This window comes from Hypomesus transpacificus, chromosome 22, assembly GCF_021917145.1.
Source record: "Hypomesus transpacificus isolate Combined female chromosome 22, fHypTra1, whole genome shotgun sequence".
NCBI lineage: Eukaryota > Metazoa > Chordata > Actinopteri > Osmeriformes > Osmeridae > Hypomesus > Hypomesus transpacificus.
The window spans coordinates 7,858,131-7,882,623 of record NC_061081.1 but is presented as its reverse complement, the minus strand read 5'-3'; the positions used below and the strand labels follow the sequence as shown (position 1 = coordinate 7,882,623).

General features: G+C 43.4%; 1 protein-coding gene across 1 annotated transcript in view; it reads right to left on the bottom strand.

Moving 5' to 3' along the window:
* The window catches only part of arhgap24 (Rho GTPase activating protein 24), a 53,149-nt gene that overhangs the window by 24,474 nt on the left and 4,182 nt on the right, over nt 1-24,493 (bottom strand). Inside the window, exons 2-3 of the mRNA XM_047045711.1 lie at nt 20,850-21,067; nt 12,313-12,400 (exon numbers count right to left, since the gene is read on the bottom strand). Of these exons, the coding sequence (XP_046901667.1) occupies nt 12,313-12,400; nt 20,850-21,047 (286 nt within the window). The 5' untranslated portion in view covers nt 21,048-21,067. The remainder of the gene's footprint in view (nt 1-12,312; nt 12,401-20,849; nt 21,068-24,493) is intronic.

Sequence of the window (24,493 nt, the reverse complement as noted above, 5' to 3'; positions counted from 1 at the left end):
GGAGAAAGAAAGGAACTGCTCATGATCCCAAACACACAAGCTCATCTGTGAAACACGGTGGAGGTAATGTCATGGCTTGGGCTTGCATGGCTTCTTCTGGGACGGGCTCATTAATCTTCATTGAGGATGTAACACATGATGGCAGCAGCAAAATGAACTCGGAAGTCTACAGAAACATTTTGTCTGCCAATTTAAGGAAAGATGCAACCAAACTGATTGGCAGAGCCTTCATCATGCAGCAAGATAACGACCCAAAACACACTGCCAAAACAACAAAGGAGTTCATCAGGGGCAAGAAATGGAAGGTATTAGACTGGCCAAGTCAATCTCCAGACTTAAACCCTATAGAGCATGCATTTTACCTGCTTAAGAGGAGACTGAAGGGAGGAACCCCACAAAACAAACAACAACTGAAAGAGGCTGCAGTGAAAGCCTGGGAAAGCATCAAAAAGGAAGAATGCAAAAGTTTGGTGACGTCAATGGGTCACAGACTTGCTGCAGTTATTGAAAGCAAAGGATTTGCAACTAAATATTAAGTCTTATTCACTTAAATATGTTTTAAGTATATCTGTTCCAATACTTTTGATCACATGACAAATGGGTGGATTCAAACAAAATGTGATATTTTCTTAGTTGTGCATCAGATCCTGATGTAAATACCTGGAAATAAAAGCTGAAACGTTGATCTCTGGTCTCACGTTCATTATTTGATGTCAAGCCCAAATGTTTTCAGTCTACAGCAAAAATAAAGGAATTCGCCTCACTGTTCCAATACTTTTGGAGGGCACTGTATGGTAGTGTCATTCCAATGAACAAAGGCTTGTCCATATTTGAAATCAGAATTGGGATCTTCATCATCTGTTAAGTAATTAGCCATGGAGTGTAAAGCCTGATCATCTTGACTGTGTGTTGCTAATCTAACAAGTTTGCTGTGTCTGTTTGCTGTGTGTTGAACAACACTTGTTAATAAAACACATAGCTTACACTTCATCATTCCTTGTTTTGGGGCATCGTTGTAAATTCAACAATGTGCAGAGGAGTAACCACTAGAATATTGACACATCAACAGACACACACAAACACAAGTGCGCAAACGCACACATACATGCATTCAGATGTGCAAGAACACACACACACACACACACATACACACCCGCACACAAACAAACATCTAAATGTTATCCCCTTGTATACATAATCATTCCTAAACACTTTAGGCAGTCAAAATATTATGGAAAAAAAACAGTACACAGCTATTACATCTGTTCCAGCACTGAGCAGTGTTGGTCTGTGATGTCCTTTAACGTAATCCATCACAAAACTCCATGTTTGGACATGGGCAGATCTGGGGTTCTGGTGGCCATTTACGTAAATGCATACTTTCTTTTGAGGCTTTTCACAAACTGTAACCTTCCACATAAAACATATCCTGACAGGTTAAATCTTTTTGCAGTTTTGACTGCGAAAATTGATGTTACCTTTTATTTGTGTTTTTTTCACAACAAAATCAAAGTGGTAAGATACAGTATATTCCATCCATACTCCATCCATTCTGCATTCCCAAATCACAGGACCCTGGGGCTGCAGTCTCATCCCAACATCACCTCGTCCACACCAGGACCCTGGGGCTGCAGTCTCATCCTAACATCACCTCGTCCACACAAGTACCATGTGGACAGCTCATCCTAACACTTTATTTGCCTGTGTTGTTATTGCTGTTGCCTGTTCCCCTTCTGAAGCAGATCCATCGCACTGAATCGTAAATTAAGCTTCCAAAAGAAATACAATTTCTTGCCTCACCACTGATATACCCCAAAGACAAGCAATTTTCAGTATCATCACATACGTGCAGCTTCTTTAACTTTCGAGACAGGTGTTGCAGCAAAGTGGGAGTGGGTGAAAAGCCAGCCACCCTTTAATTTCTCTGAAGATGAAGAATAAGCTTTGTTTCAAGGAACTCTGCTGCACCGGGGGCGAGATTCAATTTCAAAAAAGTTTAATCAAAAGGCTCCTGACGGCCCGCTTGTTCAAAGAAACTTTAACACAACAAAGCAGACTGACTGAATAATGCCAGAATCCAATATGTGCCCCCAATCCAATGTGATAGAGAGAATTAATTGAGGGCACGAAGCGAAAACCTTTGGAGTAAAAAATTGCCATTGATTTTCTCAGTGTCTTGAGAGGATAGATGACATTTTATTTCTTTTCTTCCCCAAACATCTATTCTACCGACTGAGTTCGCTTGATGTGTTAGCTTGAGGAGGAGCACAGAGCTGCCATCTCAGCCCACAACAAAGAGAAACAGAAAAACGAGAGACAGAGGAGGAGGAGGGAGAAGAGGAGGGAGGGAGAGGGTGGAGGGATGACAGAGGTTTTTCTAATTAAGGACTATATTGTGGTGATGGAAGATGGTTTGTAACTACACAGCTTGATTTCCCTAACATGGTCAGCAGAGACACTTTGAAGATTTTTAATCAACATTGCTGTTATTGACAAAACGTCAATGTTTTCTGAATTTCACACTATAGTTGATAGTACATTGGTATGAAAGAGGTTTGGAGGGACATTACAGCTTTTAAAATGATAATGTATTATAAAACAACACACGTGCACAAGCACGCACACACACACACAAACTGTTTAAACTACAATCTCAATAGTACGATGTTTGCCCATCTCCTCCACAACTGAATGTGTCATCACGCCCTCCCCTTCAAACAAATGGATGATTTGTGACTTCAAAAAACCCTATCTGAGCTCAGAGGCAGAAACGAGCCATCACAGTGTCTTCCAGAAGCATCTCTGCCTCGTGCTTTGGGTCCTCCAGAAGAGAATCCATAAGCAACAACGTACATGGCTGGGAGCGAGATCATGCCCAGCATCCATGCAGGATCTTGAGGTAGATGTGACTACATGCTCTGAGCCTTAATAGCAAGTACTGGGATCTGAGGAGACACATCATGCCCAGCGCCAGGTTGTGTGACTCGTCTGACTGGGTTCATCAGAACATGATTCAGCTCCTGCTTGGTATTCATTCAGCCACACACTAATGGAAGGTGATGCTAACTGATCTTAACACGCTCATCTGTTTGTTTGTATTTTACAAAATGTAATGTTGAAATAGCCAGATAGTCAAAACAGAAACACAACGACATATTTAAATCTGCACGATATTGTTTAATTTGGGGAAATGATCGCTAACTGGCAAAGGTCTGACTAAAACCGATCAACCCACTATTCTGATCATATTCTATTTGATTCAATGACCTCTGTATCTGGAGGATCACCAATCATCTGGCCAGTGGAAGAGACCGCTATCAACAGCTACACACGGGGGGAGAGAAATGTCAACAGCAGTCAGTCAAACCCCTACTCCCCATGGAAACAACACTGGGCAGATTCTCGGATAGTATCTAATTGACCGCTCACACAAGAGTGAAGACACACACACACTCCCAAAGAGAGAAGGAGGGGGTGATATCATGACCTTTCTGAAAATGTCATATCACAAAGAAAATTTGAGAGTGAAAGGCAAAAGAATATGTCATTTTCCAGGCAGTGGAGTGTGTAGGAGACAGCATTAGTTATACAGCAAATGGAAATATTTAAACTAAAATAATTCTTATGAAAATCAGTCACTATCCAACTCATCCCTTGTATCCATTTCACCAGAGTGATATCCGTTGTTTATATACCTCACGCAATTATAACACTTCAACAACAATGTTATATACAGCTGTCCAAGCTGCACAGATGGAAAAACACTTTAATTAAATTGATTTGTACTGACAGGTTTATGTTGTATATAAACAAAAGGTAATGGATTGACCAAGAATGACTGAAGAAGCGTGATCCTGAGAGTAGAAACAATGGAGAAAAAAGAAATCTGTAAGATAACCTCATATTAAACTAAAAGAAGCACATACAGGACACATAATTACTGAGTATTACTTTACAAAGAAAGGGGGCAGTTTCATCACCAGCATTCTCATAATTCATTTTACTCTTTGTGTTAGATGCAGACATGCTTAATATATCGGTCAGTATTTGAAATGGAAGAGTGATTCATAGTTGATGGTGACAGGACCCTTTGTAGGATTAAAACCAACTTGCTTTTTATACACCTCATAAATACCAATGTGTTCTGAGACTGGAGGGATGTCAGAAGGTTTGATGGTGCAGTCGGGGGAGGGCAGGGGGAGGGCAGGGGGAGGGGGTCTGTCTGTGATCCAGTGGCACAGCAGTTATCAGAGGGGCCTCCTGGGGGGTCTATCGCCTCAGCAGTCTGTTCATTGTCTTTACAGGGCAAATGTGGGCCCAAATCTGTCCTCCGTTTTGTTTTCAATGGCTGATATAATCATCATATCTTATATTATATATTATATATATACATATAAATATATTATATATATATACGTATATATATATATGTATATATATATATATCGTATATTACCCCATTCTACATGGATTTCAGAGAATAGTTGGCCTCTATGTGTCTTAATGCATGAGTAAGAATGCCAGTGACGTCTAGTATTAGCCCTTCACACTTTAGAGGTCATCTTGACATTAGACATCTTACTGCAACACATCCTAGGAGGCCAGTACGTCCAGGAGATGGGCAGACCACGCTGTGTAAGGAAACCAACACTGTGCTGTGGAGAAGATAGACACAAGCGCATTGGTGATTTGCAAACCTTGATGAAAAGTATTTCCTCCAGCTGCTTTGTTTAATCAAAAGATGTCTTTGCAGTGCAGTGAAATTAATTATTATTTAGAGATCATTTGTCGGAATAATCAGCACATTAGTCTGAAATAAACACTACAGGCCCCACGCTGTGAAGAACGGGTTCACATTACCCAGGGTGATTGACTGTCACATCCACACTCACTGCTCTGCTGTACCAACACTTTCAAAACAGACGCTGCACAATGCCAACGCTAGTCTCAGAAGTGAAGCGGTGCACTGACAGAATGTAATATCGGTTGATGAGTGATCTGAACCTGACGATGAATCCCAATATAGTTTGTGTTTGTGTATCTTGCAAGGAACTGCTGGAGGAACATGACACACTCCAGAGTGCAGGCAGATAGGAGAGTGTGTGCGCTCCCTGCTTATTCATGAAGGATCGGCGTTCCTGCTTCTGATTGGCATGGCAAAATGACCAATGGAAGCACCTCTAATCTCAGACACACGTCTGTCCACATCATGTAATAGTTGGCTGGAAGACAAGAATAGCATTACTGTTCTATCATGTTTAAATTAAGGGTCCATGTCATGCCCTAGAACAAAGTCAGTCTCTTAAGACTCCCGCGCTCTAACAGATCAGTAAATAATAGTAAATAATAGTAAATAATAAGTAAATAATATCAGTAAATAATCACTGAAGTCTCACGAAAAAGTCATGTGATCCAACCAAGTGTGGGAAGCCCAAAGAAGCTGTGTAGGTGGGCTGGGGCTGGAGGTAATGATGGAGGCAAGGCAGACAGGTTTCACACTCTTACATCAGCTGTGATTCGATGGAGGACTCTCACGCCTCTCATAGTAGAACATGAAACGCACCGACGCCTGAAGGGACTGACACTTCTGTTGTCGTTTTGGTTGTTGTCGTTGTCGTCTGTGTCATTCTTCCTATCTAGTCTCTCCTCTTTTTAAAAGCACAGCATGCCGAGAAGGTAACTAAAATGAAGGTGGTATTTCAACCAAATTTCATACAACATTATGATATTCCAAGTCAATCCTTCATGCATCATGGGACCTTGGTCTCCCCACTGACCTTGTTGACTGGGAGGGAGGGTAATGTTATGCTAGATCCATTTCACACAGATAGAGGATCCTTTAACCATAACTGGGGCAGTGAATGTCGATAAGAATAAGATCAATGCATTTGTTTCCAAAAGAAAATAGCTTAACCTTCTCAAACTCTGAGGGATGTAGATAATGTTTTATCGGGTTCTCATAGATGTAGTTATTCTTATCACCACCTGGGGGCACTGCAACCATACTCTCACACTTAAACTCATGAGAAAGAAAGAACTATGATGCGTTGTATTGCTTTTCTCACACATTAAACCAGGGTAGCAACTGCTTATGTTGTGTTTATACATATGGCACAAACATAATTCAGCCTACCTCTAAGGGTACCAGCAAACACCTGATATACCCTTTGACTAGGATAAAAAATATATATAAAGATATAAAAAAGGCTTTGGTTGAGTAGCTGTAACTGTTAGTATCTATTACTGTAATGAATGTACAGTAATAGAACATTACCACCCACTGTTGCTTTGACTTAAAACCACACCATGAAGGCCTTTGGCAATCCACCTGCCTTGTGCAACTTGATCCAAGACTGTGTGTGAATTATTATAGGATGCCTCTGGGGGGGGGGGGGGGGGGGGGGGGGGGGGGTGGTCATGGAAACATTCCAGAAACTTCCAGAGTTGCCATGATGTGCACTGCGTACAGTGAACACCTTCTCTGGCCTGGCCAGAATCATTCTAGGTATGTAGCACCGGTCCTTTCAGGCTTGGGAGACAGAGGAATGGGATTTTCTTTTTGGTATGTGTAAAAGCTGTGCCCGGGGGCTAGTGGAGTGACATACTGAGAACACCAAAGCAAGAGTGGGCTGAAGCTCTGGCTTTATTAGACATGTGGGAATGAAGGGGGCCTTGCGGTTTCCCCATCTTGAACACAGCAGGGTATACGCTGAACAGGGGCTTCTCTCCACTGGCTGGGCTTTCTGAGGAATCACATGATTAATCTCAGCTCAACCTTGGCCGCCCTCTGATCTACTGCTCACCAAGCAGCGTCTAACAGTGCAAGACCGATGATTAGTTAGCTAACAGGTTACACGCTCAACTTTCAAACACCAACAAAGAAAACAGTCTTAAAAAATATGAATGTATGAACCAAGCAGATCCAGTGTCTCTTGGAGATCTCAGTGAAGCAAATGTGCACGGCAAATGTTTGGCCTTGCAACGACATCAAAAGATGAAACAGGTCTCCTCTGTGTTACCCAGACTTTGTTACCCAGACACTATGCCCAGACATAGAGCTTGTGTCAGGGTTTCATGACACTTACTCTGATATCAACCCATGAACAGAGTCTCCTATTCTATCAACCAGGCTCTGCATTCATTTTCTCTCCCTCCTCCACTCCCTGTCGGAGGCTAAGATTATCGGGGGACGTTCGTGTGAGGATCTAAGATCCATAAAAAAAAAAAAACAGGGCCATGACTGTAAAATCGACATGTTCTGCACGCTGGTGGTGCACTCAAATCAAAACGCTGGAAGTAATGCGTTGAACCATTCTAGCAGAACAACATCTGGCTCTTCTTTTCACTGTCTCTAAGTCTGTCTGTCTGTCCCTCCCTCCCTCCATCCCTCCCTCCCTCCCTCCCTCCATCTTTCTTTCGCTCCTCATTTGACTGTTTATCGCATCACAGCAACATGATGGAGCTCGTTTCACAAACAGGCCCTGGCAGGGTGCCAAGCAGGAAGTGTCAAACGGGGAGAGAGGGTTTGAGGGAGCAGGATAGAGAGAAGAGCAACAGAGAGAGTAAGTGCAACAGAGAAAGAGAGGAAAGGAGGGAGAGAGAGTGAAAAACTGTAGTGCTAAATTACAGTAGTTGGGGCCGAGCAGAGATTCTTCCTCAGAAGTAGGTGCCTATACGGGCTCCTTCTTCTGTCTCGTGGCCCCCTGGCAGTCAACAGATACCTGGCCCTTGGCCAACCCCCATCATCACCTTACAGGACAATGGGCATCTGTAGGGTCTGCTTTACCCACTCACCACTCTCTCTTTCACTCTTCTTTCCAGATACTCTCCCCACTCTATCTCTGTGTGAATCTTGCCTCACCATGTCACCACTGCCAACCCTCCTCCCTCTCCCCACCACACACACACAAACACACACACTCTAAGTTCCCCCCGCCTGTCTGTTGGCCGAGCAGCACATGCAGATGCTGCTAGTCTGCAGATCTCTCTGTGTTCTAGTGCGGCAGCAGGGACACATTTAGACCAGTGGCATTTTGGACTTTTCCATTTAGTATCTCTGCTCGTCTTTGGGCTCTTTATTAGCTGGGTAATAGCTCTGTCCTGGTTTCCATCAATACAGACAGGGCAAACAGAGACAACACCAGTAGTGTTTCTGCTCTGACAATCCTGGCTCTAACCATGATTAAAACTTTCCAGTCTTTCTGCATTTCTTGTTCAGGTGGTCAAAATAGGCAACGAAAGAAAATGTAGGCCTACTATAATTTGACGGGCAACCCTTAATAATCTCTTCTTAACAGACACGCTCACAATTGTAAATGTTCTTATGGAGGCACAGATTTATTTGACAGTGCAGTGGAAAAATAGAATAAACTGGTGCACTTGTAAAAATAGCCAAATCAACACATTTCACTTTATTCAGTATCTGCTGCAGAAGAGGTATGAGGTGTGTGTGCAAGTATACATGTGAGATCTGACAGGCAGACAGACAGACAGACAGACAGACAGACAGACAGACAGACAGACAGACAGACAGACAGACAGACAGGCAGACAGACAGGCAGACAGGCAGATACTGCTCCACCTACACTGCTCCATGCATGTAAGTAAGTCTGTATCCCCTCCTCTTACCGATGATGACAGTTTGACATCCATCCAGGGACAAACCAAGGATCCATGTTTCTGTCCCAGTGACAGCCAGCCTGCAGCTCAGTCCTGCCCTGAAAGGGAGGGAGCAGCCTCCCTAACTCACCCCTGACTGCTTGGGAACTTAATAACACTGTACCTGACAGCAGACCCCCACCAGCTACTAATCAATGGTGCAGTCAACCGCCTCCACACACACACACACATGCACACACACACACACATGTGCATGCACGTACACACGCACACACACACACAAACACACATGCACACACACAAACACGCATGCACACACACACATGCGTGCACACAAAAAGGTGTGCATACACACCACAGATGCCCGCATGTATGTCCTTGCGAGCAGGCACACATACAAACACATGCACACACACCACACTGGTGAGCTCCCCAGGGCTGGGCTTCTGGTCATCTTGGAGAGGGGCACAGCCCATCACAACATGAGCCCATCCATAGGTACTAATCCAGCTGTGGATACCATCACAACAATATAGCCTTTCACCAAGGTCAGGTAACAGAAACATGAATCCTGAGAAAGATTATATACAAGGTGGCATTTTGGAATAATAACTTGAAAATGAAGTTGCCATGGCACCAGAGTTTGACAGTTCTGTATTTCCAGATGGAGTCTGTGGCATTTCAAATTCCTTCCCCGACGCTTTGTTTAAGTCTTAGGTAGTACACAGTCGGCTCCTTCAGGACTAAAGCTGTTCCAGATTAATTACTACATGTCTGACAGAACCGTGGGCAACACTTTAAGCTTACATTAACTACCATGTAACTACATAGCAATGCCTACAGTGATGACATTGTAGTTACATAAGAACTGCCATGTAGTTACGCTTCACTGCGGTTTAGCGGTATCACTTATTACTGTAAGTGAAACTTTCAGCTTTCAGAAGTAAGTGGGTGATAACATTTATCTTCTTTTGGTAACACAGCCTTTAATTGTCCCTTCACAACATTCATGTACCCCTACCCCTGGCCCGTACCGTTAAAATAACATACACAATGCTTAATGCCCTTTTATTAATTAATTGCAATTCCTATGTATGTACAATGTATATATAACACACTGATGTATAGTATACAACTGATAATCTTGAGTCTTAAAACGGCTCAATTATCATAACATAGGTATTCCTCCCACCAACACCATATGGTTTCACTTCCTCATAAGAACCTCATTGTCATGCATAGCATATTGTGAACAACCAAAATAAGTGCCAAAGGGAAGAACCATAAGAGCATGTAGTTAAACAAGTTACAATTAAACAACATGAATTGCACTTATAGCGATTCATGTTGTTTAATTGTAACTTGTTGAACTACATGCTCTTACGGTTCTTCCCTTTGGCACTTATCTTGGTTGTTCACAATATGTGCTTCATGTTTTGGCTACCCGCAATGTTTTTGGGGCTATCTTGTTGTTATCAGTGACCTATGCACTTTGTAAAGCTCTCTCTTGGAAGTCGCTTTGGATAAAAGCGACTGCTAAATGAATAAATGTAAATGTAAATGCATAGCGCTAGGTTGCATCTTATCCCGTGACACAGAACCAAGATATTTTAAGGTTATACATTTGCATATTCATATGTGCAAAGAAGATATGGGTCTCTCTTTAGTGTGGAAGTTCCAAATAAAAGGAGAAAAGAAACTATGGTTTCCACATTTATGTTTTTGTGGGCTGTAGATTGTTTTTTAAAGCCCCTCATGAATTGAGTAATTATGATGTTGAAGTTGAACACTTTCAGAATTTGTATCATGGCTAATTGGTTTGACAGACAGAGCGGCCAACAAGTGCTTAAGATTTTCTCTCTGAAAATGTTATTCCAAACATACCATGCATTATCAGTCAGTGTCAAGCCACTGTGACAGCAAATGGTTATGAATAACGTTATAACTTCTGTTTAGAAAAACTTTTTTTGTTTCTGAGTCTCTCATAAGTCTACTCACTGTATCATGCAGGTCCGATGTTGATTGAAATTGCAATTTAATTAGAAGGTTCTCCATGGTCTGGATTCCTCATGACCGAGAACACATTTATGGTTGTTAGACATAACATGGCTTGTATGTATTTCTCATTACTGCTACATGACCACACACTTTTTATTTGACAGTTTTGAACATCCTTCCTACAGGAGGCTTAGGAGTGGTGTCCTACATCATACACACTTGTCCACTTGTCTAAATTAGACTCACAATACCACAACCAAAAATGTATTAAATGAGGTAATTGAGCGCAGGTTAGGCAAGTCTTTCTCCAAGTCTGTACGGTTTGTCCCTGGAGTGACTAGTCTACCAGCTGCAGTGAGGAAATGTGTTCAATAGCCAACCAAGGTCACAACATGATAAAAAGAGGGCATCCATTGTTTCTCCAAACAGAGCTGGAACTAAGCACAGCTCCGTCTCTGAGGCTGGAATCAAACATCCAAATCTGAGCTTCTTACTTAACTCTCGGCATCAACAAAGATGTCAAAAAAGGGTACATTGTATAGACTCAAAGTTAAAGTCTCAAGGTCAGTGGTGGGGTGAAGATCATGGTGATGGTGGTGTGTGTGTGTGGGGGGGGGGAGGACAAGAGAGGGAAAAGGATGAGTGCTCAAAATGTACTGTGCACTTCATCTGTTGTTCCCCAGAGCATATCCGATGGATTGATTGGAGCTGGTCACGCATTCCCCCACAGGCCAGCTGAGGACCACAGACTTACAGCTGTGTCTGTGTTTAGAGATGAATTCCCTGGACTCACATTCCCAGCATCGCTCTGCCTGGGAAAATGGACTCCCTTAGTACGGTCTGAACCAAGGACATCCTGGACAGTGTGTGCGTGTGTGTTTGTGTGTGTGTGTGCGCATGTGAGTTTTTGTGGGGGTTAACTCAGAAGATAGCTACTGAACTCCAACACAGGTCAAAGGTCATGTCATCAAAGAAACAGGTTATGTCCCCCCCATCAGCCCCCAGCATCTATATCCTGACAGATGTCACACAGTCAGGACACAGGCGTCATTGTCTCTCCAAGTAGCAATGTGTTCCTCCGTGCTTTCATGTCTCTACTCCCAAACCCGATGTCATGAGCAAATTCTTCTATGAGTGTCACACGAGTGACAAGACACACTGGAGCTCTGCCGGACTGGGCTGGGATGAGTCCTGACTTTCACATTGCTGTGTCCCCTCAACAACTATTCTACACCTTTTATGGCTTTGTTTTAATGCAAGAGAAAGAAGGGCTTGGGCACTGACAAGATCCCTCATGTAGTTCTGCTAGTTACTCTGCAGCTTGGACTACAGCTGTTTGTGCTTCCTACGCTCCAAAATCCAACCTGTCCACCTGTCCTTTCTAAACAAGACCTGAAGCAGAACTTCTCGTCAACAGGATTTCCCTCAAGTCCAGTTGCCCCCCAAATATCACCGCGAAAGGCCATTTACTGACAGGACCCTAGCAGTGAAGACAGGAGCCAGACAACACGTGCATAACACAGTTTAGGAACATGGTTGACAGCAGGTCAGTTGTAGACTGATGTTTGCACTGCAGACATTGAAATACCATGGAGTGACTGGACTTGGTGCTCTTACTAACTCTGTGACCATATCATTGCATCATCATCATCACCATGGGCCAGCCTTGAATCGTTTTTTTTTTATCCGTCTTACCTGGGACGACTTCAAACAGAAATTTTCCACCTTCATCCCCATTGGTTGGGTGCTCTGTAACCCTGTTTCCAGGTAAGAAAATGGTTCCCTAGAAACAAGAGAAAAGGAGAGCAAATGGGAAAAAGAGAAAGAGAGGGTTAGGTGAAAATAAACAACTCCCAAACCCATCACATTCTAGCTTGTGGCCAACCCTTCCACAGCCTGTGTGCTGTCCGAGAACAGACCTGCTACTGTATGCAGCACATGCACTGTTTACATTTGTGCCAAGCTTGCACCTCTAGCCTTCTTCTCTGGTCAGAGGGGACATACAATTTTAACTCTGCATGGTTTGGAGCGATTAATATACAGAAAAGTGCTTATATCACCAAAGCGTTTGTTGGAGGATGCGGTTGAGGCAGGTGGGGGTGGGGCCAGGGATGGGAGGAGGAGCCAGCAACTCTGCAGACTGTGCTGAAGCACCACTCCCCCAGGGAAAGAGGGGGGGGGTCAGGATGACAGAGTAGATTTGTTATTCAATGTGACAATGTGACAATGTGGTGGCTTTATGGGGAACACCAACTCCTCTGCAGCCCCTGATGCTCCAACACCAACGAATAGATCAGTGTTTGACACTTGTGACCTGGAGTCAGCTTTAAATAGTCCCAACATCAGCATGTTCCAGCCCCCCCAAACCCACTCCACTTCAACAACCTTGCTGGGCTATTCTTAGAACTACGGTAGTTCCAGCTCCACCGGTCTGTTTGGGGACCACTGGTGAAGTGTGGAGCCAGCCTTCGCTTTCCTCCTCTCCTCCTCCACTCTCAGTTGCTCCACTTTCCACAAGTCTGTCTTTGTCCTTGTCATTGTGTCTCCCTCTCTCCATCGCTGACTGTCAGCATTAAAGTTCAGGACTGACCAGATTAAAGCCTATTGAATCTTGTCATTCAAAATTTACACCCATGTAGCACTCCTGGTTCCTTGTATATTAGAGGGATCACAGTATGACATTAAACAAAGACAAAGACAGGTTTTTACCTGGGCTAATGTGCATCTGTGGCCTGTTCTCTAAGCCCCAGAGTATGATATTATGTACTCTCTTAGAGCAGAAAGGGGCCATTCATAGAACTGTCTGCAGATTGGATTACCAAAGATAATGCATGATGTAAAATAATCTCTGCTAGGCCCATCAAAGGTAGCAGCCTGTATCAGTTTAAACACACAAGATGGAGAGACTTATGTCTCTCTTCCTTTTGATTTTGATTTTTGTATCTGTGCACGCATTTCAAACTATAGCTCACTTCAGAGTAAACACCACTACAGATGTAGTCGATCAGACCGACAAACGTAAATGACAAGCTTGGATTTTTTGGGGACCCTTAGACCCTTTCTGTCTATTCATGTTCGGACCATATCGGCACCATTAAGATGTATTCCATCTGGGAATGTTTTTAATGTTTCCAAGATGTGTGCTGATGCGTTGGTGTTAAAGGCCCATAAAGATAAACAGGATCTGAGGGCGGCTTCCTGCTGTGAAAGAGCCTTTAATGAGCCATGACCGTGACAAGAGGAAGTGGAACCTGCACCTGAAGCCCCAGATGTAGAGCCTTAATGGTGCTCATAAAGACAGCACAGACTTGCCCCCAAAATGAAGGGACATTTTTTATGTGGTCCACAGGTTCTGCTAAACATCAATGTCCCGACCGGAAACTTCTGTTTATTGAGTACAACTGTTTCTCAAATGACAATAGTCTTTCCTTCATGTCCTTTTGCCTCTGGTGTTTAGCAAACAGGCGATGACTTGCATCAAAAAAGGCTTCAGCACATGCTTCCCTCCCTTGTTCCTGACTGCTTTTTCCATCGACAATTAAGACAAGAAAGGCCTGTGAAATGAAATACAGTTTCAGAGCACAACAAGCAAAGCCACAGCCAACCCAGTGGATGACTTCAGCCTATAAAAAGCTGCTTGTTGTTAACACACCCTTCTGATTGCTAAGTGTGAGTTCAGGGGTTTGCAGACATACTGTAAGGGCCTGTTACAAAACCACAACACCAGCTATATTATTCCTTTCCAATTCCCTACCACACTTTCCATAATGCCACCCTTTTGGGTTGATGTTGTTTGCTGCACACCAACCCAGTTTCAGACAGGGCACTGTTTACCCTGTGCAGCCCAGCCCAGCCCAGCACAGAGGAGCTAAACACAGTTATTTAGATGCTGCACTGTAGCTACTGAAGCCAGACGTTACAATCCATCACAACCTTGTTGCCAGGGCTGTTTCTGGGCTTCTGTTACTTGTGGGCCAGCAGTTCGATTCTCACTATGACATTGCCCTCTGGAGTCAGGGCTGTTTTATTATGGTCATTAAGAACAGGGCTGTGGGCCAGCTCCTCCCTGACGAGTCAGAGCCCAGCGTGGGAGCTTCTCCCCCTTCCTCTTTCTCCCTGAGGTATATTGTGGCCAGTCCAGAAAGGGGAAGTAGTGAACGGAAGTATGACAGACAAAATCATGTCCAGATTTCGACTTTTCACTGTGGCGCATGCCTTTGGTGACAGAAGTTAGGGCAGTGTCTTAATTGGTTCCCACTCCCCCCCCATTCCCTTCCAAGTTTGGGAGATAAATGGTGTGTAAGAAGAGAAAGGCATCATTATGCCATAGGCATTTCCTACCAAGGAATGTTTGTGGTGATGTTTTTTTTGTCAACCCTTGTTGGGTGGCTCAACTTATTTGAGGCAGAGATGTGAGACCAACTGCAAGTTTATTTACTGAAAAGTCAGAAAGAATAAATCAGTGGGCTATGAAACAATGACCAGGCAAAGTTGAAGACTTAATAGATTTCAAATTGTAAACAGCCAAATGTGAATGTCCATTAATGAGTCAATTAGGGAGCAGCCATTGATGAGGCCCAGTTCAATAAGAAGGTCATTAACTTTGACGGGTCAACCACTGGTCCTTTCATCCACCCATCATCATAGCCCTGTCCCAGTGGCCTCTGCTTGACTTAAGAAATGGAAGCAAAATCTTACCTACACATGAAACAGCCAAAGTTTCTTCTAGAAGCTACTGAATGAAAACTAATAGCTGCTGCAGTGTGTGCATGTGTGTGTGAAAATGAGTAGTACATGTGCTCTTTTTTAAAGTCTTATCAATTATCTTATCAGTCTTATCATCATTTCTTTAACTTCAATAAATTAAGAGCTGGGTAGAATGTTACAGTTCAAATGTGATTAACCTCAGATTTTCCATTACCCATATCTGGACTGTTTAATTTGAGTCCTATTTAAATCAACCACTACTAGCTTCATATACTTTCTTACCCTGAGTGATGGATTCCATCTTAGGTATGACCAGTTCCATATTGCTTCAGGACTTCCTCCCAAATTTGCACAATTCCATCCAGTTTGACACCAATTGCCTTAAATTTGTGTGTTCGAAATGCAAATACATTTTGCAAATTCATTTCTGAGTGCTCACTAGTCATTATAACATTCGATCAAAAGTCAAATGTCATTTGTGAAGTGGGGAACAGGCTATGTAAAGAACTACACTCATTTAGCTTTGAAGTAGAAGGGGATCATTGTGGAACAAGTCTACAGTGAGCATGCTTGATCTACAAGGGCCTGTGATACCTCTGCTTTGAAAGGTCGGAACAGTCTCTGCTCCCACAAGCATTTCACCATCATCTGTAGATACCGTTACTGCTTCTGACACCAAAGTGCTGCTTTGGAGTTGGACTACTAATTGGACAATACATTATGGATGATGATATGGTCTGGGTTGATCAGGGGATTCAAGTCAAATCAAGTACCCAACACAATATTAAAAGTAGTACAGATACCAGATAAAAACCCAGTCGACGTGACTCATATATATTACATCTTACGTTTATGTTTATTACCACGTCTTGGAAAGCGAATATCTTTCATGGATTAAGCATCTTTTTATTATGACTGAAAACATGGACTCTGTGAGGATCATCATGCCCTTCATCTCATGGGAGGGACTTAGATGGACAGCAGGTATAAAGACAGAGAGAGAGAGATAAAGTCTTCATAGATCGCAAACATCCTTTGTAGGAACAGAAGGTCATCCTCTGCTCTGCTAATGAATGTTCAAAATCTGTAAGAATGTGCAAATATCCCAAGGATAATGGGTCACATAATCTCATGGTTGTATCTGACTCACACGTGCAGCTAACCAACTCAGCCATCCATAAGATAGCAATCTCATGGCGTAGGTGGGCTTTATACTAAGGAATTATTTTCACCATTCAATGTCATTATAGTAAGGTTAGGTTTAGGCTTGCAATGCCCCCAGAAAAGTACTTCAAATGTGTCCTTGTAAATGACTGTCATTGTAGTAGTAGTTGTGGAGTTGGTTGATTAATAACCTTGGTAGTCTGGATGCTTCACCTTCATCTACCCTCAGCCTAGGCCTCTTACCTCGTCATTCTTCTATTTGGCTCAATCAGGCCTTTCTTAATGGATGGGAGGAATCAACAGTTGCTATTTATCTTCAGCAGATGGGTATATCTCAGTGGTCTAGTGTTGGAGAGAACATTGAATCTGAGACGTTGGCCCCCGTGTGAACCAGGCTGTTCCTGTTGCGATTAACAACCCTGTGAAAGCCTCTATTGATCTTATGGAGCCCTGCACAAGCCCCACAGCCTCCATCCTGCTGCCTAGGGCACTGCAGACATCGACGGAGGTGAGTGCTGTATCTGATCTGAGTTCAGTGTCCACACTCTCTGTCCTGAGAACATCCTCAATGATTGATACAAGGCTAGATTTCAAACAAGCTTTCAAAAAGTACCAAGGAATCATTTTGTAGTCTCTTTCATTAGTCTCGGCCACAGGAGAAGCCTAGCCTCAGAATGGTTTGATACATTTAATACATGAATGCACACCTTCCACCCTATCCACGTTCATCACTACCACTAACATCTCAGAGAACTAAGGGGTGGAGGATCACAAAGAGAGAAGGCAAGCTGTAAAGGACAAAGGCAATGCCTCAAGCCCAGACGTGGGCCACCCAGTTGTTGCCCGGTAAGCAGCCCTTCATCTTCTGATGCTGACTTCAACGCAGGAGTGGGAGGTAATGCTGTGCATGATGACATCAGAAATGAGCAACTGTTGTTATGTGTTGACAGGACAACACATGTAAAGGTTTGGCCAGTCCCTGGGGTGGGTAGAAGATGCACTAATGATTGCACTGTTGAACTCATTAAATATTAGCTGCAAAATGCAACAATCTGAACAATTATAAATATATTATGGGTTTTCGAAATGCTGAAGGTGGAGAAGTCCAACAAATACTTTAGCAACAGCTTTTTCATTCAGTTCCTGGAACTTGTATTTCGTCCAGATTTGAAGATGGAGTAAATAACATTCATTTGTTCTTTTCACATCAGGTATTAACATAAATACCTCAATAAAATATATCTCACTTATATTAATGGGTTACAACAAACAAATCAGCTCAGTGTTTTCTTGTAGACAACTGTCCCTGTGTTGGTCCTAGGATAAGATGGTCCATCTCTTCTTCTTGAAAAGGGTTTTCTTTGTAAAAAAATATGAGTGTGTGTGCGAGTGTGTGTGCGAGTGTGTGTGAGCGCTGGACGAGCAGGGGCATGTAGAAGGCGTGCTGATGCCAAGCCCACACGTGCCAAGCCCCACACACACACTCCAGTGACCTCTCAACTCTCCCCATTCCCATTCCTAACATTCCAACCATGCCCGAGAGGGGTTGGCCTGGACTCTAGGGACACAAAGTCCTTCTTCTGTGACAATGGCAATATCAAACGCTCTATATCCTCCTACTTGCACATAAAAAATCAAATACTAGACAACTATGGCAAGCATGACGGGGTACTGTGACATGCTATGATTGACTGAATGTGAGACACACTGTGAGTATGTGTGTGTGTTTCTAGCCAGTGCTCCCTGTCGCATGCCAGTATGTCGCAAATCCCCTAGGCAACAGAAGAGGGCAGATGCTCATGCACCTGTGTCGGAGACTGCAATTAAGCTAACGAGGCAGGTAACGAATGGAGATATCACGTCACATGAGTGGTGTGATTAATAGACACTATAAAGCCTGCTCCACATCATCACCCTGTATCGGCTTCAGCGCTCGTTGACTCCTATTACAGGACACACACACACACACATACATACTGGCTGGGCCTCACTGATGTTCAGTGCTACACAAAGGGAGGTGATCTGCTGGGTGGGATTCTGGCATGTTCTCGGACTAGTGGAGACTCAGCCCTTGCTTATTTGTCTCAATGATTTGCTTGCGAAGTGTTCTTCAGGTCACAGATTACCAACTTTGAAAAAACTGCTTGCTGTCTGGCCTAGTTTCACTCCAGTTTTTTTCCATGCAGACAAAAAACGAGTTTTTGGAAGTATTGAAAATGTGCTGGCATCATTTCAAAACTGGGCCAGGGTATGGAAAGTGTTAGTCGCATGGAGAATGAGTCACTAAGGTAGGTCAGGCTTAAATAAATGACTGAAAAACACTGAGGAAAAAAACATATGTGTAGCACAAACAAATGAGGAGAAACTTTGTCAATGCATTCATTCATGTACAGTTTATTTAGCCAGTTCAATATAACAAAGAAACCATTTCATATCAAACAAGAAACCTATTGCCTATTTTCCATGCTCACTTCAATCCAATACTTTAGCATTCCGAGTGGAGCAGCATACTGGGAACAGGGGCCAGCATCTGACTGAGGTGTGCCTGTTCTCTCCCACCAGCTAGACTTTGGGGTTTTGACTTAGTTTCACTTGGTGTGACTAACTGCCCACGTTCACATCTGCAAAGTTTGGCCATCAGAGGCTTCCATTCCATATTAGTCCAAAGATCCGTCCATCTAATATGCATTCTAGATCTTCCCACAATGCAATACACAGACTTAAGTACCCTAATGCACTCCAACACGTTTCCATGCATTTGTGTTCCGCACTGAAAGTTGGATGGCTCACCCTTTAAAGCTACTTTTCATCCTAATTTTACACTACCCAGCCAGTTATCAGCTTATTAAAATATCCCTCATTCAGCCAAGCGTGTGACATCAAAGTCCAGTACCTTGAGTGGACTAAATTGAGCTCCACTAATGAGCTGATAGGAGCTTGTTTTTTTTGTGCCTTTGATTCTCATGCTGAGTTACTGGCATCAATATTGAACTGTATGTTTCTTTGTACAAATGTAATTCACAAAACTGTATAGGCCACATTTCTTGCAACTCATATTCAATGTAATACATTACACTGGGAACTTTATGTATCAATCAGCTTCTTTGTGTGTGTGTACGAACGCGCATGTGAGTTTGTGAGTGTCTACTCCCAGGGCCTTGTCAGAGCATGCCTACAGAGCAGGCTGCCTGGTTACAGTAACTTGAGAGACTGGGCCTGTTGTCTGCCTCAGTCATTGTCTGCTCTCCATTAGTCAGTCTGACTCTGTTGTGAGGACACAGCTGACAACTCCTACAGGCGCTCTGCAGTCAAATGGAGTCAAAACAGCCCATGGAATCAGACTGGACGCTCAGACCATTTCTTGTGTTACATCTTCATTTGCCATCTCCGGTATTACATCTGTGCTTGGCTATATAAATTGAACCGTGTCTGGTGAGATTCTTATTTAGCTCTATTGTAAGCATTTTATCATTCATATTAGCACTTCCTGTCCAGCTGTCCACCTGCGTTTGAGTACTACCCCACCACTCAACCGTAACAGTTTATTGTCGGTGAACAGAGAAGTCTACTGCTAAGCATGCTATGTCTAATCATGCTAAATGATCTTCTGAAGCACAGGTTGGAAAATAAAGTCCTTCAAAGTATATTTCATAAAGATTTAACCGAATGCAATCAATGATTTCCTTCCATATCCATGAACTTCAAACAGTTACACTGACTTTCATACACATGCTCAGTGTCCATTAATATTAACATGCTGAGTCACAGTACACTGTTTAATCAAAGTTTGGTGTGAGTGACACTTCAACATGAGCCAGGCATACTCAGAGCTCACTTGAGCCACTGGCCAAGCGGTGATGCTGACTAACGCAGACAGCACGCCGCTTCGAGAGAGAGAGAGAGAGAGAGAGAGAGAGAGAGAGAGAGAGAGAGAGAGAGAGAGAGAGAGAGAGAGAGAGAGAGAGAGAGAGAGAGGGTGTACACGGATGGAGAGGAGGAAAGTCCATTGTATTTCCTCTGCAGTTTTGTTAAGACAATTAAATACATGTTCCTCCACCCTTCCACCCTTCCACCCCCCCTCACCCCCTCACACCTGTCGCCCCCCTGTTACTGTACACAACATGAAAGGGGTACTGAGGAATCTAATACCGCATATCAGCGCTGCCACATGACAACTCTGCAAACCTGACGTATTCATTAGTGAGCAATTTAATGGAAAAAAAAGAGTGCATTGAGCCTACGGAATGCCTGTCGAAAAAGCGGATGGTGCTTCTGTCATTCACAGTATAACATGCTTTAAACTAAGAGTGTGCTGAGAAACCCAGTGGTGTTGCAGGGAGTTGCAGGTCTGCTTGACTTACCAGGGCTTTGGTCTCCTCCTCGTCTTTGTAATAGTGGAGCTGGTCTCCCCGGAGCACGAACCAACGGGTGTGCCAAGTCTTGACAAAGCCCCCTTGCTTCCTCAGCCACCCACACCTGATGACATTGTGCTTGACCTGGCTGTGGCCCTGGCCTCGCCCATGCTGTGGGCTGCTGTTGGACACAGCCTGGTCCTCCATGAGTAGGCTGCTGGATCTCCCTGGACACACAAAGCAGAATAGGGTTGGAATGAAAGGGAACTTGACTGTTGTTATTGATGGACCGATGGTGTTAACACCTGCTAACTCGCAGGTTTATCTTAAGTAGGCTGCTCTGGGAGATGGAAAGGCAGTAATGGTAGGTAGAGGGACAAGAAAACTATATATATATGTCATCCATTCACCAACAATAGGAATTGACATTGACTGTCATATCTGATATACAGTGCACCCGGGACCATTTTGTTTTGGCTGTTTTGGCTGTTTTCTTAATCCACAAAGCCTCTATTTGAATGTATCCAGATAAGAATATGTGTTATGGCCTGTGAGACAGCAACAGAGCCCCATGCTGGCAGTGGGATGTGAGCAAAGGGCCTGCACAGAAATGTAGGAGGGAGGGAAAGGGTGTTCAGAGGCCACATAATAGACATTACCAAACTTTTACTTGAATGAATCTGCTTTGTTCACCTCTCTTTCACCTTTTTCTGTCATCTAACACTCTCTCTCTCGCTCTCTCTCTCTCTCTCTCTCTCTCTCTCTCTCTCTCTCTCTCTCTCTCTCTCTCTCTCTCTCTCTCTCTCTCTATCTCTATCTCTCTCCCCACCTCTTTCATTTGAAGTTGAGAAAAAACAGACTCCCTAAACGCAATAATCATCTCAATAGATTAAACCACACTTCGCTACACGAATGAGATGTTCTGCTTGTGAGTACACTCACGCATGTATTTGTATTGTCTGTGTATGGATAGGAGGGGGGATGATCCAGTGATGATCTGATCAACCCAAACGATTCCCTCAAAGATCCCAAACATCACATGGATGTTTTCTAAGACAATCCCTACTGCTCTATACACCCATGTTCTGGTAATGACAAAGTCCTGACTCTTTGGATAAAGCCTACTGCCACGTTGTCATCAGAGGCTCTAGCTGCGCTTTGGTTTAACAGAGAGAGAGATAGATAGATAGATAGATAGAGAGAGAGAGAGAGAGAGAGAGAGAGAGAGAGAGAGAGAGAGAGAGAGAGAGAGAGAGAGAGAGAGAGAGAGAGAGAGAGGGGAAGAGGGAGAACCCAGATGAGGACCAGATGTGGCCAGGCGTTCCAGTTGTTCTATGGAACAAGTGCAGTAGCTTAGCTGGTGGTGGTGAAATTCAGATTCCATCACCAGCCCATTGCTATGGTCTTGAAATAACTGACCTGCTTAATAACATTGTTTGAAACTCCAATATTGTGGGTTTCTAAGCAGGGAAATCAACATGTTTAAGTCTTTAAATTGATGTTACAGTTTTAGTTAAAGAGTTTAAAGTGTCAGTGTCTACATACGATGCCTTGAAAAGTGTTTGTTGTTTTTTGTAAAGTTGTGTTGTCATGATCTAGATTAGTTGATGGATAGAGCTGTATGAAAGTAGAATGACAGAGATCTGTCAACCAGGGTCTCACATAGAGTATATCACAGTTCTAAAGGATGTACTCCTCACGTCTGGATGTCTTTGATGTTCCTCTTATTCTGTGAGTACCAACATGCCATTGCAGAAGCTAGCACAGCAGAAGCTAGCACAGCAGAAGCTAGCACAGCAGAAGCTAGCACAACAGAAGCTAGCACAGCTGAAGATAGCACAGCAGAAGATAGCACAGCAGAAGATAGCACAGCAGAAGCTAGCGTGCAAAGTTAAGCTAGGAGTGACAGTTCGTCCTGGCCACTACTCTGTTATCTAAAACAACATGTGAATACATACTGTACACTGCCACACAACCACCAAAGACCGAAACTCCACACACTCTGACAGACACACACACACACACCCACACTCACCCACCCACATACACACTCCCCCAATGCCACACACACACATACAAACAGAGCAGAGGTGACACACCCATCTGTTGAGGAAACCCCTGTTGTGGCTGCTGCCTGACTCGTGCCACAGTGTTGTCTTCATGCCAGACTTCCTGGTCTGTGATTTATAGGTCTTGTCTAATGCCACTGGTTGTAGCTGCTAAAGCTGGAGCTATGTCCACACAATAAACAATCTATATGTACAGTGCTTAAAAGTTCAAATGTGTGTGCTCGGGTATATTTCAATAAATCCTTAGTGCACATATGGTATTTGTGAGTCAATCGGATGTCCAATTATGGGGGGAAAAAACGACAAGGAACCATTTCCAAACTGCATGGAGCCTTGTCAGTGCTGAACCTTTTCTCATTCCCTCCCTTGACATGTATCTGTACCCTATGCTCAATAGGGAAATAGATGACTTTGCCGCAACTCACTGTTCATTACCTCACAACTGTGAGGTATTGAATAGTGTCATATCTTAAAAATAATTCACTGCCTGCAACTCTTTGAGGGTTAGTGTCACAGTACAAAAAATGACACTATTTGACCCCCATCCTGAACATCAAAGTTACTAATTGGCTCCTGTGGAGCGACAGACCATCCCTGTGGGTCGGTCCTCACTCATACAGCATGTGGCTGGTGAGCCAGCGTCCCCCTGTTTCTGACGGAGGTTCTGATGCCCCACTCACACTGGCACTCTGTCCTTTCTCTGTCCCCAGAGCCCTGTGCCCTGTCGAACCTAAAAGGCTCTATTGATGAACCCTCATGAATAAAATATACTCTACTGTTTGGCAAATAAGCAATGAGGGGTTGAATGTTTTATTTATGACTTTATTCTTCTTCATCAGCACTAGAGAGAGGGAGAGAGAGGGTGAGCGTGAGCGAGTGAGAGAAAAAACTAAGAAATGAAAAATATAAGCCTTTGAACAAAACTCATGCTCACTCCCACTCGTAATTTTTCTTTTGAGGTTGTAGGTTTAACCCCTTGAAATGCCATCTATCAACACGACCACTGTTGTAACCGATAGATTTATTGAAGCTTTATTTTCTGTAATTATTTTTGGGGTTATTTTTTTCTACTTATGGAATCCCAGGCAATATATGCTTTTGGGGGGAATTTCTCTCTATGTCATTTCTCTCATTTTTGTATGCGCATATGTGAGTGTGTCTTTGTGTATGTGTATGTGTGTGACTGAGCTACAGAGTCAATGGGAAAACAACCTGACCTTTGCCATAAGATTACAGGACAAGGACTAAGGATGGGATTCTGCGATGGACCACATGTTTGTAAACAGGATGTGCCATATTCCCTAGAGCTCTGGGTTTCAAGGAACAAACTCTGAAACAAACTAAGGAAATTTATGGTCTCTACTTTTGTAAGAAACAGAGAATATGTCTTTGAATACGTCAACGTTAAAAAAACGTTTTAATTTTAAGTAATCTTGCCTGCGATTGTGGCACAACTGCTGTGGGCTGATTGGTCTCTCTCAAACAAGTCCTGAGATAGAGAAAACAAACAGTGGTACAGCCCTACATTACATTCCCAGCCTGGTGGAAGGATGCATTGTCCATTTTCATTTCAGACAATAAAGC